At 42.5% G+C, this 16,380-nt stretch overlaps 1 protein-coding gene across 5 annotated transcripts in view; it reads right to left on the bottom strand.

The window, feature by feature from the left end:
* LOC141108007 (interleukin-13 receptor subunit alpha-1-like) overlaps nt 1-16,380 on the bottom strand; it is a 117,300-nt gene that overhangs the window by 61,619 nt on the left and 39,301 nt on the right. For 3 of the 5 annotated variants that reach the window (XM_073599157.1, XM_073599159.1, XM_073599160.1), the window contains 2 exons: nt 12,018-12,144; nt 5,540-5,605 (listed from right to left, as the gene is read on the bottom strand). In XM_073599157.1, the coding sequence (XP_073455258.1) occupies nt 5,540-5,605; nt 12,018-12,144 (193 nt within the window). Of the gene's footprint in view, nt 1-5,539; nt 5,606-12,017; nt 12,145-16,072; nt 16,245-16,380 lie in introns of all 5 variants that reach the window. The other 2 variants (XM_073599158.1, XM_073599161.1) reach the window with 1 other exon arrangement.

Genomic DNA, 16,380 nt, shown 5'->3' with positions numbered 1-16,380 from the left:
CCCAGTTTCGCCAACTTACTAGGAAATATGCCCTGTTCGACACCTGGCGCACCACATATCCATCAGCTAAACAATTCACTTTTTATTCCCATCCCCATATGTCCCACTCACGACTAGACTATTTCTTTGTTAATGCCCCGACGCTGCGAACATGCACGAAACCAGACATTCAGGCCATCTCCTGGTCGGACCATGCACCGATTACATTATCTCTGACACTCTCCCCGAGCTCCCTTCGCAAATGCCACTGGCGCCTAAATGACTTCCTACTTAAACATGACCCATCCAGACTGGAACTAGAACAAACTTTGAAGCAATACTTTGTGGAAAATTGCTCCTCCGAGATCTCCGCCCCATCTTTGTGGGAGGCCCATAAGGCGGTCTTACGAGGTCAATGTATCTCACTTTCCACAGCCTTAAAAAGAAACGCTAATGCTACACGCAGCGCTCTTTTGGACAAACTCAAGCATCTAGAAATGCGCCTGCTCAAGTCCCCATCACTGACAACCCTTAGAGAACTCACTAGTGTAAGGGCTGGACTGAGAGATATCGAAATAGGGAAGATAGAAAAGGCGCTAGTCAGGCTTAGACAGACTTACTACGACAAAGCCAACAAACCACACACACTCTTGGCGAAACAGCTTCGCGATCAGGCAGCAACTGCTTCCATTACACAACTTAGGGCAAATGGCGTCCTCCACTCCCACCCTGACAAAATAGCACAACTTTTTCACGATTTTTACTCCGCATTGTATAACGACCCGAATGTCCCGCACAACCCACCTCCTCCTGACATAACCCAGGCTATTTACACCTATTTAGCAGAAGCAGACACTCCCAAGCTCACTTCCTCTGCCCTGGAGACTCTTAACGCCTCCATCACAGAGGAGGAGATAACAGAAACAATTAAACTGCTACCAAATAATAAGGCCCCTGGGCCTGACGGACTACCGTACCTCTATTATAAGACGTTTCTAACACACTTACTCCCCCATATGACAAACCTCTTTAATTCATTTCTCTCTAACGCACCCATCCCCAGAGATATGCAAAACTCTTACCTGACACTAATCCCAAAGCTGGGGAAAGACCACACCCTCCCATCCAATTACAGGCCGATAGCACTTCTAAATACTGACTTAAAAATCTTTACGAAAATATTGGCCAATAGATTAAACAACTTTATGCCGTCTCTGATCCATAGAGACCAGGTAGGCTTTATTCCTTGTCGACAGGCTGGGGATAACACCCGGAGGGTCATTGACCTGGTTGAGATCGCGAACAGGAACAACTTAGAGGCAATACTGCTCAGTTTGGACGCCGAAAAAGCCTTTGACAGGCTGGGCTGGCCCTTCCTGTTCGCGACTCTCAGCCGGGCTGGTATTGAGGGCCCGTTCCTTCGAGCTATCACCCACCTATACTCGGCCCCAACAGCCCAGGTTCGCACTAACTTTGCAACTTCCCCTACTTTTTTAATTTCTAATGGGACCCGCCAAGGCTGCCCACTCTCCCCTCTTTTATATGCCCTATGCATTGAACCACTGGCAGCACATATCAGAAACAACCCAAATGTACACGGTATACCAGTCCGTACTAGAGATTTCAAAATCTCCTTATTTGCAGATGATGTCCTCCTCACTCTCACCCAACCCCGCATATCTCTTCCGAATTTACAAGCAGAGCTGGAGAGATATAGCACCCTCTCGGGTTACAAAATTAATAGCTCCAAGACAGAGGTTCTCCCTCTTAATTTAACACCCCAGACATTCTCAACGCTTTCACAAACTTTTCCATATTCTTGGCGGACCTCTTCCTTAAAATATCTAGGGGTGCATATCACTCCCACATACGACACTCTATACAAGGCCAACTTTCCCCAAATATTCGCTTCTATTAGAACCTCCTTAAATAAATGGAGATCCCTGAAATTGTCCCTTTTTGGTAGACTTGCAACCTTGAAGATGACGATACTACCTAGACTTCTATATTTGTTCGTGACGCTCCCTATCCCCATCCCGAGTTCACACCTAAAAAAACTTCAGGGTGACCTAATAAACTTCTTTTGGAATTATAAAAGACACCGTGTTGCTAGATCAGTTCTATACGCCCCACGTACCCAAGGAGGACTGGCATTCCCCAATATAGCTAAGTACTATCTAGCAGCCCAACTAAGACCTATAGCCTCCTGGTGTACCCTACACGCTTACAATAGGTGGACACAGATAGAAAAGCTATGGCTAGCCCCTATACACCCAAATTCCATGCTTTGGAGCTCTGATATACCTCCAAACAGCGTACAATTGCTAGGACCAATGGCTCTTCTACGTACACTATGGCGACGGGCCAAACTGAAATATCCACTCACCACAATGACGTCCCCAGTCACCTCATTTCTATTCACACCCAATATCCCTGACAGCTTAACCTCACAGATGTCCCACTTCTGGATGGACAAGGCTATATTTCGGTATGGACAACTAATTGACCCTAAAACTAGAATGCTACGATCCTTCCAAGAACTACAAAAAATTTTTGATCTTCCCAAACAGGCTTTTTTCAGTTACCTACAAATACGCCATTATGCACAATCGCTGAGGTCGAATTTAAGATTCTCTCCCCTGACAGACTTCGAAAAACTATGTTTAGAGGGCTCGTCTCCTAAAGGCATGATTTCACGTTCCTACCAAATACTGGTCACTGATTTCTCACCAGATGGGCCACGACACCCATATATGGCTAAGTGGGAGCAGGCTTTGGGCTCAGATCTATCCCTTAAGACCTGGCAATTTATATGGAACCAGGCTACTAAAAGCTCCATATGTACGCTTTATAAAGAAAATCAATACAAAATACTATTCCATTGGTATCAGACCCCTGACCTGCTCCACTCTATATATCCCACAGCCGACTCTCGCTGTTGGAGATGCTATAAGGATAGGGGAACACTATTTCATGTCTATTGGACCTGCCCTCTAATCAGCCCTTACTGGAGTATGGTACAATCCCTACTCCAGTCTATCTTTGATACTGGAGTGCTTCTAGATCCGAAGATCTTTCTCTTAGGCCTTCCGCCTACCACCTTCTCAAAAACCTCCAAAAAACTTTTAGCGCATGTGCTTACTGCAGCACGCTGCCTGGTGGCTCTAAAATGGAAAAAAAGAGAGACTCCTTCACTGACTGAGCTGCACTCCAGGATTAGAGATGTTAAAAGAATGGAATATCTTACGGCCTCATTAAATGACACTCTTGAGAAACATAACCGTATTTGGGAACCCTGGGTTCTGTTTGAGACCCCTGTGACTTAATGATATAGGTCATTCATGTACCTATAACCCGTCCCCCACAGACGTGTCCCGGGTTCGGTGATGGGTGGCGACCTTCCCCCCCCCCCTCTTCTCTCCCCCCTCTACCTACTCTCTTTTTTCTCTCTTTTTTACTGTTTTAAATTTTTTTTTTTTTTTTTTTCTTTCCTTTTTGTGAAACCATATACATATGTAAAGGGTACTAATGGATACAAAGTATGAAACGTTTAACTGTCTAGTTAATCTACTCCGTTTCATTACTAACTGTTTATATTACCAGGCTTAACCGTCCAATGTTTGGATGACTATGTGCCAAATTGAAATGTGACACTATGACTTCTTTTTAATCCTGTACCCAACACTATAGTGCTGTAATTGTTAATTTTTCTTCTGTTGAAAAATAATAAAAATTGTCAATTATAAAAAAAAAAAAATGGAAGCACCAGCATTAAGGGAGATAAATTTCCTCTTTAACCACTTCAGCCCTGGGAAGGTTTACCCCCTTCATGAACAGGCCATTTTTTGCAATATGGCACTGAGTTACTTTAACTGACAATTGCAATACCCAATAAAAAACATGTAAAAAATCTAATTTCTTCATCAATTTAGACTAATATGCATTCTGCTTCATATTTCTGGTAAAAAAAAAAAAAATCATAATAAGCGTATATTGATTGGTTTGCGCAAAAGTTATAGCATCTACAAACTATGGGATTTATTTATTGAATTTTTATTTTTTTACTTTGTTTACTTTTTTACTAGTAATGGTGGCGATCAGTGATTTTTAACAGGACTATGGCATTGCAGCGGACAAATCTGACGCTAAATGACACTTTTTTGGGGACCAGTGACAATAATACAGTGATCAGTGCTAAAAAAATGCACTGTCACTGTACTAATGACACTGGCAGGGAAGGGGTTAATATCAGGGGCAATCAAAGGGTTAAATGTGCTCCTAGGGAGTGCTTAGCAGGAACACAAGACCTCCATCTTCCTCTCTTACAGAATGGCGGTCTGCCTTGTTTACATAGGCAGACCACCATTCTGCCTCACCTGAGAACGATTAGCGTGTCCCGGCAGGCATCGCACCTGCCGGACCCACTGATTGGCTCCTGCTGTGTCCAATCCCAGCGAGAGCGGGTGGCCTGGGGTGTAGGTGCGCCCCAGACCCAGTGCACAAAATCACGTACAGGTACATGATTTCAAGCAAGAGGGCCGCCCTGCTGCAGTATATCTGTATGGGGCTGTCCATAACAGGTTAAAGTGGTTGCAAAAGCGCAAGGTTTTTTACCTTCATGCATGAAGGTAGAAAAAAACTTATGAGTTCAGCAGCTCCCATAGTCCCCCTAATACTTACCTAAGCACCCTCTTAATCCAGCAATGTCCACGACAGCCTTGCCTCTCCGGGGATGTGCACTCCTAATTGGCTATTGGCAGCAGCGGGAGCCATTGGCTCCCGCTGCTGTCAATCACAGCCAGTTATTCAATCAGGAGATGGAGGGGGCAGGGGCAAATAATGGCTCCATGTGTGAATGGACACGCAGAGCAGCGGCTCGGCTTGGGTGCCCCCATAGCTGTGGGGGAACCCGACAGGAGGAAGGAGCCAGGAGCGCCGATGTGGGACCAGAGAAGAGGAGGATCCGGGCTGCTATGTGCAAAACCACTGCACAAAGTAGAGAAGTATAACATGTTTATTATTTTATTGAAAAAAAATTAAAGCTTTACAATCACTTTAAGGGATATAGTGGTGTTCTCACTGCATCCCATTTTGCTGAATATACAATGAAAGAGCAACAGCAAACTGATGAGGTCATCTTTCTGTTTTTTTCTGCTCATTTCTTTAAGTATGCTCCTTGCCAGTACATTTGCATGCAGCATGCCTGATTGGCTGTTGATCCTGACCCCTCCTTCTCAATTTAAATGCTGCTAATCCCATGTAAAATGTAGATAATTATATTAATTACTTTGAAAAATGCTCTAAATGATGTATTAATTAAATCAGAGCTGGTTAAATCTGTGCCTTTTATATCTGCTTAGATTGCAGCTTTAATAGGATGTAATTTTCACTGACAAAACAGTACTGAGCTTACATCTATACTTTGAAAAGATAACATAATGGACAGTGTGTTAATTCCCGGAGGGTTTAAAATAAGTGCATTTTTTTCAGTTAGCGGACTTTGTTTAAAACCAAATCCATTACTGATGTTAATTTAAAATTAATTTAAAAGAAGTATTACCTGTGGCTAATGGTGTATGAAGACGTATCCCTTTTGATTCCATGTCATTGCATTGGGAATTAGATCCTAGATACAAAAGAATTTGATATACATTTTCATGGTAACCAATGACACCACAAAGCTCCTAGTTCACTCCTTGGTTATCTCGCGCTTCGACTACTGCAACTCCCTCCTCACGGGATTACCTTTACATAGTCTATCCCCCCTTCAGTCCATCGTGAATGCTGCTGCCAGGCTCATCAATCTTACCAACCGCTCAGTGTCTGCTACCCCTCTCTGTCAATCCCTCCACTGCCTTCCACTCACCCAACAAATTACATTCAAAATTCTAACAACTTACAAAGCCATCCACAACTTGACCCCCAACTACATCACTAGCCTAGTCTCAAAACACCAACCTATTCATTCCCTTTGTTCCTCCCAAGACCTCCTGTCTCTAGTTTCCTTGTCACCTCCTCCCATGCTCTCCTCCAGGACTTTTCCCAGAGTCTTTCCTATCCTATGGAACTCCCTACCCCCAAGTCTTTGGCTGTGGAACTTTGTGTAAGTGGAACTTGGTATAAGTGGGAGTTAAAAACTAGAGTTATAGAGTGAATAAGTCTTGCTTGTTGATTGCTGGGTTTGCTGGGGTGCATTTTTGGGGCTTTTCCTTTTAGTTTTTCATTTGCCTTTTTCTGTCACTTTTTAAATAGCTTTTTTTTCTTTTTTTTTCTTCTTCTTTTTTTTTTTTTTCCTCTGGTTCCTTCAGCCTATCAATTAAGGGGGGTGGTTAATTGCTCACAGGTGCCTATTTAACTGGGTGTAGAACTCAGTCTGAGCGTGCTCAGTCTTTGGCTGTGGAACTTTGTGTAAGTGGAACTTGGTATAAGTGGGAGTTCAAAACTAGAGTTATAGAGTGAATAAGTCTTGCTTGTTGATTGCTGGGTTTGCTGGGGTGCATTTTTGGGGCTTTTCCTTTTAGTTTTTCATTTGCCTTTTTCTGTCACTTTTTAAATAGCTTTTTTTTCTTTTTTTTTTTTCCTCTGGTTCCTTCAGCCTATCAATTAAGGGGGGTGGTTAATTGCTCACAGGTGCCTATTTAACTGGGTGTAGAACTCAGTCTGAGCGTGCTCAGTCTTTGGCTGTGGAACTTTGTGTAAGTGGAACTTGGTATAAGTGGGAGTTAAAAACTAGAGTTATAGAGTGAATAAGTCTTGCTTGTTGATTGCTGGGTTTGCTGGGGTGCATTTTTGGGGCTTTTCCTTTTAGTTTTTCATTTGCCTTTTTCTGTCACTTTTTAAATAGCTTTTTTTTCTTTTTTTTTTTCCCTTTGGTTCTTTCAGCCTATCAATTAAGGGGGGTGGTTAATTGCTCACAGGTGCCTATTTAACTGGGTGTAGAACTCAGTCTGAGCGTGCTCAGTCTTTGGCTGTGGAACTTTGTGTAAGTGGAACTTGGTATAAGTGGGAGTTAAAAACTAGAGTTATAGAGTGAATAAGTCTTGCTTGTTAATTGCTGGGTTTGCTGGGGTGCATTTTTGGGGCTTTTCCTTTTAGTTTTTCATTTGCCTTTTTCTGTCACTTTTTAAATAGCTTTTTTTTCTTTTTTTTTTTCTTTTTTTTTTTTTTTTCCCTTTGGTTCTTTCAGCCTATCAATTAAGGGGGGTGGTTAATTGCTCACAGGTGCCTATTTAACTGGGTGTAGAACTCAGTCTGAGCGTGCTCAGTCTTTGGCTGTGGAACTTTGTGTAAGTGGGAGTTAAAAACTAGAGTTTAAAACAGGAGGTTATAACAGGGGTCATAGTACCTGTGTAGTGTGAGTATCTGAGTGTTGTCTGAGTAGTGTGTGTGGATCGTTAGTACTTGTGTATTGTGTACTGTATACTTGAGTATTGCGAGTGCACGTAGGTCTGCGACTGTTCTGCGATTGCACGTAGGTCTGTGAGTACCTGTGTATTGTCTTGTTGTGTACCTGTGTATTGTCTTGAGTATTAGTGCCAGGAAGCTAGCTGTTAGGTAATTTGGACAGGGTAAAATCCCCAAATCCTCACTAAATTTAATAGGTACGATGCCCAGCGGGTGTGGAGAGGCGACTCTTTGTACATCTTGCCGTATGTATGCGTTCCTTGATCATCCGATCGAGGGTGAATACTGCTGTGCAAAATGTAAGCACATTGTTTCCCTGGAAGCCCAGGTTCTGAATCTAGGGAAGCAACTGTCAGCACTGAGAAGTCCTTCCATACTAAAGGTGAGCCAGGAATGTACATGGCAGGTGCCGGCAGGGGCCAGCACAGAGGCGGGTGGAGACAAAGAGGCGCAGGCACTAGCAAAGAGTAGATGGGTGACAGTCAGGAGGGGTAGAGGGGGAAGTGCCAGAGAGGCCGATCCAGGACTGGAGCATCCCAATAAGTACGCTCCATTGAGTGTCATTGGTGAAACCAGTCAGGGATCAGCACTGCTGGAGATGAGGGACTCTCCTAGCTGCCAGGGGAAGAACTCCTCCAGTGAGAGTGGGGGGGGCAGCAAAGGGAAAGGAAAGACAGATTCTGGTGGTAGGGGACTCAATTCTTAGAAGAACAGAGAGGGCAATCTGTAACCAAGACCTGAAGCGCTGAACAGTATGTTGTCTACCGGGCGCTCGGGTTCGGCACATCACGGATCTTGTGGACAGATTACTGGGAGGGGCTGGGGAAGACCCGGCTGTCATGGTGCACGTTGGCACCAATGACAAAGTCAGAGGCAGATGGAGTGTCCTAAAGAACGATTTTAGGGACTTAGGTGCTAAATTGAGGAAAAGGACCTTCAAGGTAGTATTCTCAGGAATACTACCGGTACATCGAGCCACACCAGAAAGGCAGAGGGAGATTAGGGAAGTAAACAAGTGGCTGAAGAGCTGGTGTAGTAAGGAGGGGTTTGGGTTCCTGGAGGACTGGGCCGACTTCTCAGTCGGTAACCGGTACTATAGAAGGGACGGACTGCACCTAAATGAGGAGGGTGCAGATCTGCTGGGAATGAAGATGGCCAAAAAGTTAGAGGGGTTTTTAAACTAGGCGATGGGGGGGAGGGTCCAGAGACAGTGATAGCCAGCGCGGATGATATTCCAGAGGGTAGTGTTGGGGGCATTAGTGGTAGGTTAACCAAAGCACAAAAACACAAGGTGAGTATAGTAGCAAGTCCTAGTTGCAATTTTGAAACACCCAATACGAGGACAATATGCGACCGGTCTAAACTATGTGGCATGTTCACCAACGCCAGGAGCATGGCAGACAAGATGGGTGAACTAGAGATACTGTTGTACAAGGAGGATTTGGATTTTGTGGGAATTTCAGAGACCTGGTTCAACAGCTCTCATGATTGGCTGGCAAACATTCAAGGGTATACCCTATACCGCAAGGATAGAGAGGGTAAAAAGGGGGAGGGGTATGCCTATATATCAAGAATAATGTACAAGCGAATGTGAGAGATGACATCACTGAGGGAGCTAGAGAGGAGGTGGAATCCTTATGGGTAGAGATCCAAAGGGATGAAACTAAGGGGAAAATAATACTGGGAGTATGCTATAGGCCCCCTAACCTGAAGGAGGAAGTGGAGACGGATCTCTTATCACAAATTGGATTAGCAGCAAGGATGGGAAGTGTTATCATAATGGGGGATTTTAATTATCCAGACATAGACTGGGCGGAGGGAACCGCGCATTCATTTAAGGCTCGCCAGTTCCTTAATGTCTTGCAGGACAATTTTATGGGTCAGATGGTAGACGCACCAACTAGAAATAAAACATTACTGGATCTACTGATTACCAACAATACAGACCTGATCACAGATGTGGAAATACGGGGCAATTTAGGTAACAGCGATCACAGGTCAATTAGTTTCAGTATAAATCACACAAATAGGAAACATAAAGGGAATACAAAGACACTGAATTTCAAAAGAGACAACTTCCCTAAAATACAAACCTTGCTAAAAGGCATAAATTGGGATAAAATATTAGGAACAAAGAATACAGAGGAGAGATGGGTTTGCTTTAAGAGCATATTAAATAAGGGCATTAGCCAATGTATCCCATTGGGTAATAATTTTAAAAGAGCGAACAAAAATCCTGGATGGCTTAACTCCAATGTAAAAATGCATATAAAAGCAAAGGAGAAGGCCTTCAAAAAATACAAGGTTGAGGGATCATCCTCAGCATTCAGACTTTAAAAAGAATGCAATAAGAAATGTAAGGGTGCAATTAGGACGGCTAAGATAGAACATGAAAGACACATAGCGGAGGAGAGCAAAAAAAAATCCCAAGAAATTCTTTAAGTATGTAAACAGTAAAAAAGGGAGGACAGACCATATTGGCCCCATAAAGAACGAGGAAGGACATCTGGTTACAAAGGATGGGGAGATGGCAAAGGTATTGAATTTATTCTTCTCCTCAGTCTTCACGAGTGAATCGGGGGGCTTCAGTAACCAAAACTGCAGTGTTTATCCTCATGACACAACACAGGAAGCACCTCCATGGTTAACAGAGGACGGAATTAAAATTAGACTTGAGAAACTTAACATTAATAAATCACCGAGACCAGATGGCTTGCATCCGAGGGTACTTGGGGAACTCAGTCAGGTGATTGCCAGACCGTTGTTCCTAATTTTTACAGACAGTCTATTGACTGGAATGGTACCAGCTGATTGGAGAAAAGCCAATGTAGCACCAATATTTAAAAAGGGCCCAAAAAACATCCCTGGGAATTACAGACCAGTTAGCCTAACATCAATAGTATGTAAAATCTTGGAGGGGATGATAAGGGACTATATACAAGATTTTAGTAATAAGAACGATATCATTAGCAGTAATCAGCATGGATTCATGAAGAATCGTTCTTGCCAAACCAATCTATTAACCTTCTATGAGGAGGTGAGTTGCCATCTAGATAAAGGAAGGCCCGTAGACGAGGTGTATCTGGATTTTGCAAAAGCATTTGACACAGTTCCCCATAAACGTTTACTGTACAAAATAGGGTCCGTTGGCATGGACCATAGGGTGAGTACCTGGATTGAAAACTGGCTACAAGGGCGTGTTCAGAGGGTGGTGATAAATGGGGAGTACTCAGAATGGACAGGGGTGGGTAGTGGGGTTCCCCAGGGTTCTGTGCTGGGACCAATCCTATTTAATTTGTTTATAAACGATCTGGAGGATGGGATAAACAGTTCAATCTCTGTATTTGCAGACGATACTAAGCTAAGTAGGGCAATAACTTCTCCGCAGGATGTGGAAGCCTTGCAAAAAGACCTGAACAAATTAATGGGGTGGGTGACTACATGGCAAATGAGGTTCAATGTAGAAAAATGTAAAATAATGCATTTGGGTGGCAAAAATATGAATGCAATCTATACACTGGGGGGAGAACCTCTGGGGGAATCTAGGATGGAAAAGGACCTGGGGGTCCTAGTAGATGATAGGCTCAGCAATGGCATGCAATGCCAAGCTGCTGCTAATAAGGCAAACAGAATATTGGCATGTATTTAAAGGGGGATCAACTCCAGAGATAAAACGATAATCCTCCCGCTCTACAAGACTCTGGTCCGGCCGCACCTGGAGTATGCTGTCCAGTTCTGGGCACCAGTCCTCAGGAAGGATGTACTGGAAATGGAGCGAGTACAAAGAAGGGCAACAAAGCTAATAAAGGGTCTGGAGGATCTTAGTTATGAGGAAAGGTTGCGAGCGTTGAACTTATTCTCTCTGGAGAAGAGACGCTTGAGAGGGGATATGATTTCATTTTACAAATACTGTACTTTTGACCCCACAATAGGGATAAAACTTTTTCGTAGAAGAGAGTTTAATAAGACTCGGGGCCACTCATTACAATTAGAAGAAAAGAGGTTTAACCTTAAACTACGTAGAGGGTTCTTTACTGTAAGAGCGGTAAGGATGTGGAATTCCCTTCCACAGGCGGTGGTCTCAGCGGGGAGCATTGATAGCTTCAAGAAACTATTAGATAATCACCTGAATGACCGCAACATACAGGGATATGTAAGGTAATACTGACACATAATCACACACATAGGTTGGACTTGATGGACGTGTGTCTTTTTGCAACCTCACCTACTATGTAACTATGTAACTATATAATCTGTCCAATTATCTCCTACATTGCTTGCTTGTAGACGATCCCTGAAAACCCTTCTCTTCAGAGAAGCCTATCCGGCCCTCACCTAACAGCTGTACTTTTTACTTTCTCCATGAGATCATCCCCCCACAGTTATTACCTTTTGTATCACTTGACCCTCCCTCCTAGATTGTAAGCTCTAATGAGCAGGGCCCTCTGATTCCTCCGGTATTAAATTGTATTGTAACTGTACTGTCTGCCCTCATGTTGTAAAGCGCTGCACAAACTGTTGGCGCTATATAAATTATGTATAATAATAATAATAATAATAACAACAAGGGTAAAGTGGGCAAAAGGAAACCAAAAAGAAGCACTCAAAGTATATGAATATAAAGAAAATATTACCATATTTCAAAACAGTACAACGTTGTAGAGGTTCACAACAGGCTTTAAAATCAAGTGAAAAATTGTTCAGATCCACAATTTGGTACAGAGGGATGGTTAGATATGAACTACCGGAACACATAGGCCACTGCAGGAAAACAAAGAATAACAAGCATGTAAATCTTCAGATTATTAGGTCTTCCATTTACACAAAATCACTGCGATTTTGAAAGTATAAAAGAAAGAATAGGAAAAGGGAAATTGACCAGCACCAGTAATGAACAGACTGTACAGGTTTTCAAGGGAGGCAATAAAGAGCGAACAAAGAACAAAAATGTAATATATTGCAGTTAACCAGTCCTTAGAAAATGATGCCTTCATCAGGGCCCCTTTACACTGGTGCACTTAAAAAAGTAGTGCGTGCTTTGGAAAATCACATAGCATGTTTTTAACATATTTTGGTGGATTTTTTATGCATTTGCTATTGATTGAAATGGGAGGTGCATTTTTGGTGCATTTTAAACAGGACACCAAAGAAGCAGCATGCAGGACTTTTCAAAATGCACCACACCTGCAGCACACTGATGTGAAGATTTCCATGGGATTTAGCTCCTTCCCGCCCGGACTATTGTAAAATGACGCTCAAGTGTGAGCCCTATTGTTTAAGATGTCATATGACGTCCTCCCAAGAACCCACAATCTGTCATGACTGATCAGTCTACTGGCCCGCTGCTAGTACAGTGTGATCGCTGTGACCAATCACAGTAGATCACATGACATTAGTAAACCATTAATTTCTTCGATTCGTGCCATTCATTGTGTACAATTGTGTTGCTAGCTGTGGTTGGTCACAGTGATCACAGGGTACAGACAGGGCCAGTCACAGCCCATCTGTACCCTTGATTAGCTGTGACCAATCACAGCTAATTACAACAATACACACTGAATGTATCTATTTTATTCAGTAAAAATGCTTATAGCAATGAAATCCACTGTTATAAGCAACCATAGTGTGTAAAAAAAAATCCTCATCACTTCCCCAGAGTAGTACAGTGTTACTATGGTAACACTGTACTGCTCTGGTCACAGTATGGACACACAAATGTAAAAAAAGAAAAGAAAAAAATATTTAAAAAAATACTGTAACTGTAAAATACTGTAAAATACTGTAACTGACTGTAACCAGTCAGTGTTCCTGCTCACCACCACACTAGTTATATGTTGACACAGTACTGCACTGTTGACAGTATGAAAAAAAAAAAATCCAAAAAATTGTGACAAAAAATTACAACTTCAAAAAATGCGCTATGTCTCTTACTAAATACCTTGGACTGTCTACTTTCCAAAAAGGGGTCATTTAGGGGATATTTGTACTGTTCTGGTATTTTCCGGGGCCCTCAAGAAATTAGATAGGCCATCAGTACATCAGGATTGATTGATTTTCAGATATATACAGGTACCATAGTTTGTGGACTTTCCTGCAGACTAAATAATGTACACTAATTTGAATTATTTTCACCAAAGAAATGTAGCAGAATAAATTTTGTCCTAATGGTATGAAAAAGATTATTTCTGTGCAAAATTTTATAATAAAAAAAAACATTTTTTTTTTTCAAAATATTCAGCCTTTTTTGGTTTAGTTAACAAAAAATTAAAAACCCAGTGGTGATTAAATACCACAAAAAGAAAGCTCTATTTGTGTGAAAAAAATGATAAAAATGTCATTGGGTGCAATGTTGCATGACTGTGCAATTGTCATTCAAAGTGTGACGGTGCTGAAAGCTGAAATTAGCCCAGGTAGGGGTTAAGGCTAGGTTTACACATGTCCGGTGCGAATTTCCAATCCGTTTTCAGTGCAAATTTCCAAACCAGCTGTTCAGCTGTTCGGCTGCGATTTCCAGATACGGTTCAGATGCAAATTTTTGGAGCTGACGGCTACTAGCATCTTTAACAATAGCTGGTTGGGCCCGGAAGCTGGCCGTCATGTCCTTAACCACTTCCGGACCGCCGCGCGCCGATATACGTCCTAACTTTGAAGAGGAATACTGTTGTTATGGCAGCAGCTAGCTGCCATAACCCTGGTATCCTTTTGTTCAGCCGGTGGTCCGATTTCCGATAATAGTGGTGGCGGATACACCGCGAGATCACTTTTATCGGCGGCGGTAGAGGGGCCCCCCTCCCGCCGCACTAAGGTGCCCTCCGCTGCTTACCGGAGCCATCGGCAGTGGCGGAGGCGATCGGATCTTTTCTCCTCTGTGTTATGGAGACGAGTGAGGGGAAGATGGCCCCCACCTGTCTCCATACCATTGCAGGGTGGAAGCGGCGTCAAAACGTCACTTCTGCCCATAGCTCTTAAAGGGCCATTTTTTTTTACATTTTTTTTTTTATTGCATTTTAGTGTAAATATGAGATCTGAGATCTTTTTGACCCCGGATCTCTTTAAGAGGTCCTGTCATGCTTTTTTTTCTTTTACAAGGGATGTTTACATTTCTTGTAATAGGAATAAAAGTGACACAATTTTTTTTAAAGAACAGTGTAAAAATAAAAGGTAAAATAAAGAAGAAGAAAAAAAAAATGTAAACGTGCCCGTCTGAGCTCGCGTGCAGAAGCGAACGCATACGTGAGTAGAGCCCGCATATGAAAATGGTGTTCAAACCACACGTGAGGTATCGCTGCGATCGGTAGAACAAGAGCAATAATTCTAGCCCTAGACCTCCTCATTAACTCAAAACATGCAACCTGTTGAATTTTTTAAACGTCGCCTATGGAGATTTTTAAGGGTAAAAGTTTGTCCACGAGCAGGGCGAAATTTTGAAGCATGACATGTAGGGTATCAATTTACTCGGTGTAACATTATCTTTCACAATATAAAAAAAAATTGGGCTAACTTTACTGTTGTCTTATTACAATAAATACAAAACAACAAATACAGTGTGACAGAAAGTATTGCAACAACTGCCATTTTATTCTCTAGGGTGCTTTTTTTTGTGGGTAAGCAATGGCGTTCATCGTGATTGACGCTTAATTTACTTTGAGGAACATTATCTTTGTTTTTTTTATTTCTAAATAAAGGAAATGTCAAAAACTGTCTCTGTGTTTTTTTATTTTTCACACTTTTTTTGGTGAATGAGTAGGGGTACAATGTACTCCTACTCATTCTCATGGGGTGGGGGGGGCAGGATCGCAGGACTGCTCCACAGCGCTCAGAAAATGCACAGGACTCTTTTTAAATTTGCTGTGAATTTGCATTGCACCGCAGATATGTGAACCGGCTCCATAGAAAGCCAGTTTGGTTCACATGTTATGCAAATCGGACGCGGTTAAAAATGCATCCTATTCGCATATGTGCCTAAAAGTGTTCAGTATTGAAGTGGTTACAGGGAAATATTATTACTGAATGCATTTTTGCTGCACTTTAAGCTGCGTGTAAGGTTAGGGTGCACATCTTGTGATGGAAAGGTGACCAGGACCCCATGTGCACCCCTTTTATAACTCCAGACCAGGCTTCTTGCGGTTAATAACTTTTACTAAAAGTACAGCATGATAAGAATAACATGGCAGAACAACCTTACCCTATCTGCAAGTCTCAGCACAGTCCTGGTCTCTTCATGCTGATCTGTCCCGACTCTTGAGATCTGAAGCTTTACCTTTTATATATCACAGGACAGGAGGCTTAATCCCAAAAGCCTGTGAAATGTTAGCAGTAGAACATAAGAGTTAACCCTTATGTCCCCAACTTGGGTAGCCACGGTAATCTAACTAGCATACCATAGGCAACCTGCCTACATGCGTTTTTAGTGCAGCAAAAGTGGACCAGTGTGAAAGGAGCCTTAGTAATTATCTAAGGGCCACTTTAAACTTCCCTCAAACACTTAAACTAGGCATCTAACCTAACTTGGAGAATTAGTTCATTACACCCATCTTGATCATAGCCTTTCCTCTACTTTTTTTAAAAACATTTTTATTCAGTTGAGAGTTTCACCAAAAGAGGAAATGACAAACATCGGCCACTTAAAGTGCTATTAAAGGAAAAATCTAAAATAAATAAATAAATAAAATAATCATGTTATACTTACCTGCTCTGTGCAATGATTTTGAATAGAGTAGCCCTGTGTTCCTCTTCTCGGGTCCCCCGCCAGCGCTCCTGGCTCCTCCCTCTGCTAAAGGGCCCCCATAGCAAGCCGCTTGCTGTCGGGGCACTCTTGTGTGCTCGCTTCTGCGCCGCCCCTCCTGCTTCCTCCTTGCTGACTGTGATTGACAGCAGCGGGAGCCAATGTGGAAGCATAGGAAACCGCATATCAGCACTTTACCTTTAGCATTACATTTGATTAACTAATACTAAAACTTGACACTTCGGAGTCTACTTATTTATATAATATTTGTA

This window comes from Aquarana catesbeiana, linkage group LG09 (assembly GCF_042186555.1).
Source record: "Aquarana catesbeiana isolate 2022-GZ linkage group LG09, ASM4218655v1, whole genome shotgun sequence".
NCBI classification, from domain to species: domain Eukaryota; kingdom Metazoa; phylum Chordata; class Amphibia; order Anura; family Ranidae; genus Aquarana; species Aquarana catesbeiana.
Note: the sequence above shows the minus strand (reverse complement) of the source record. Positions and strands in the feature narration are given on the sequence as shown.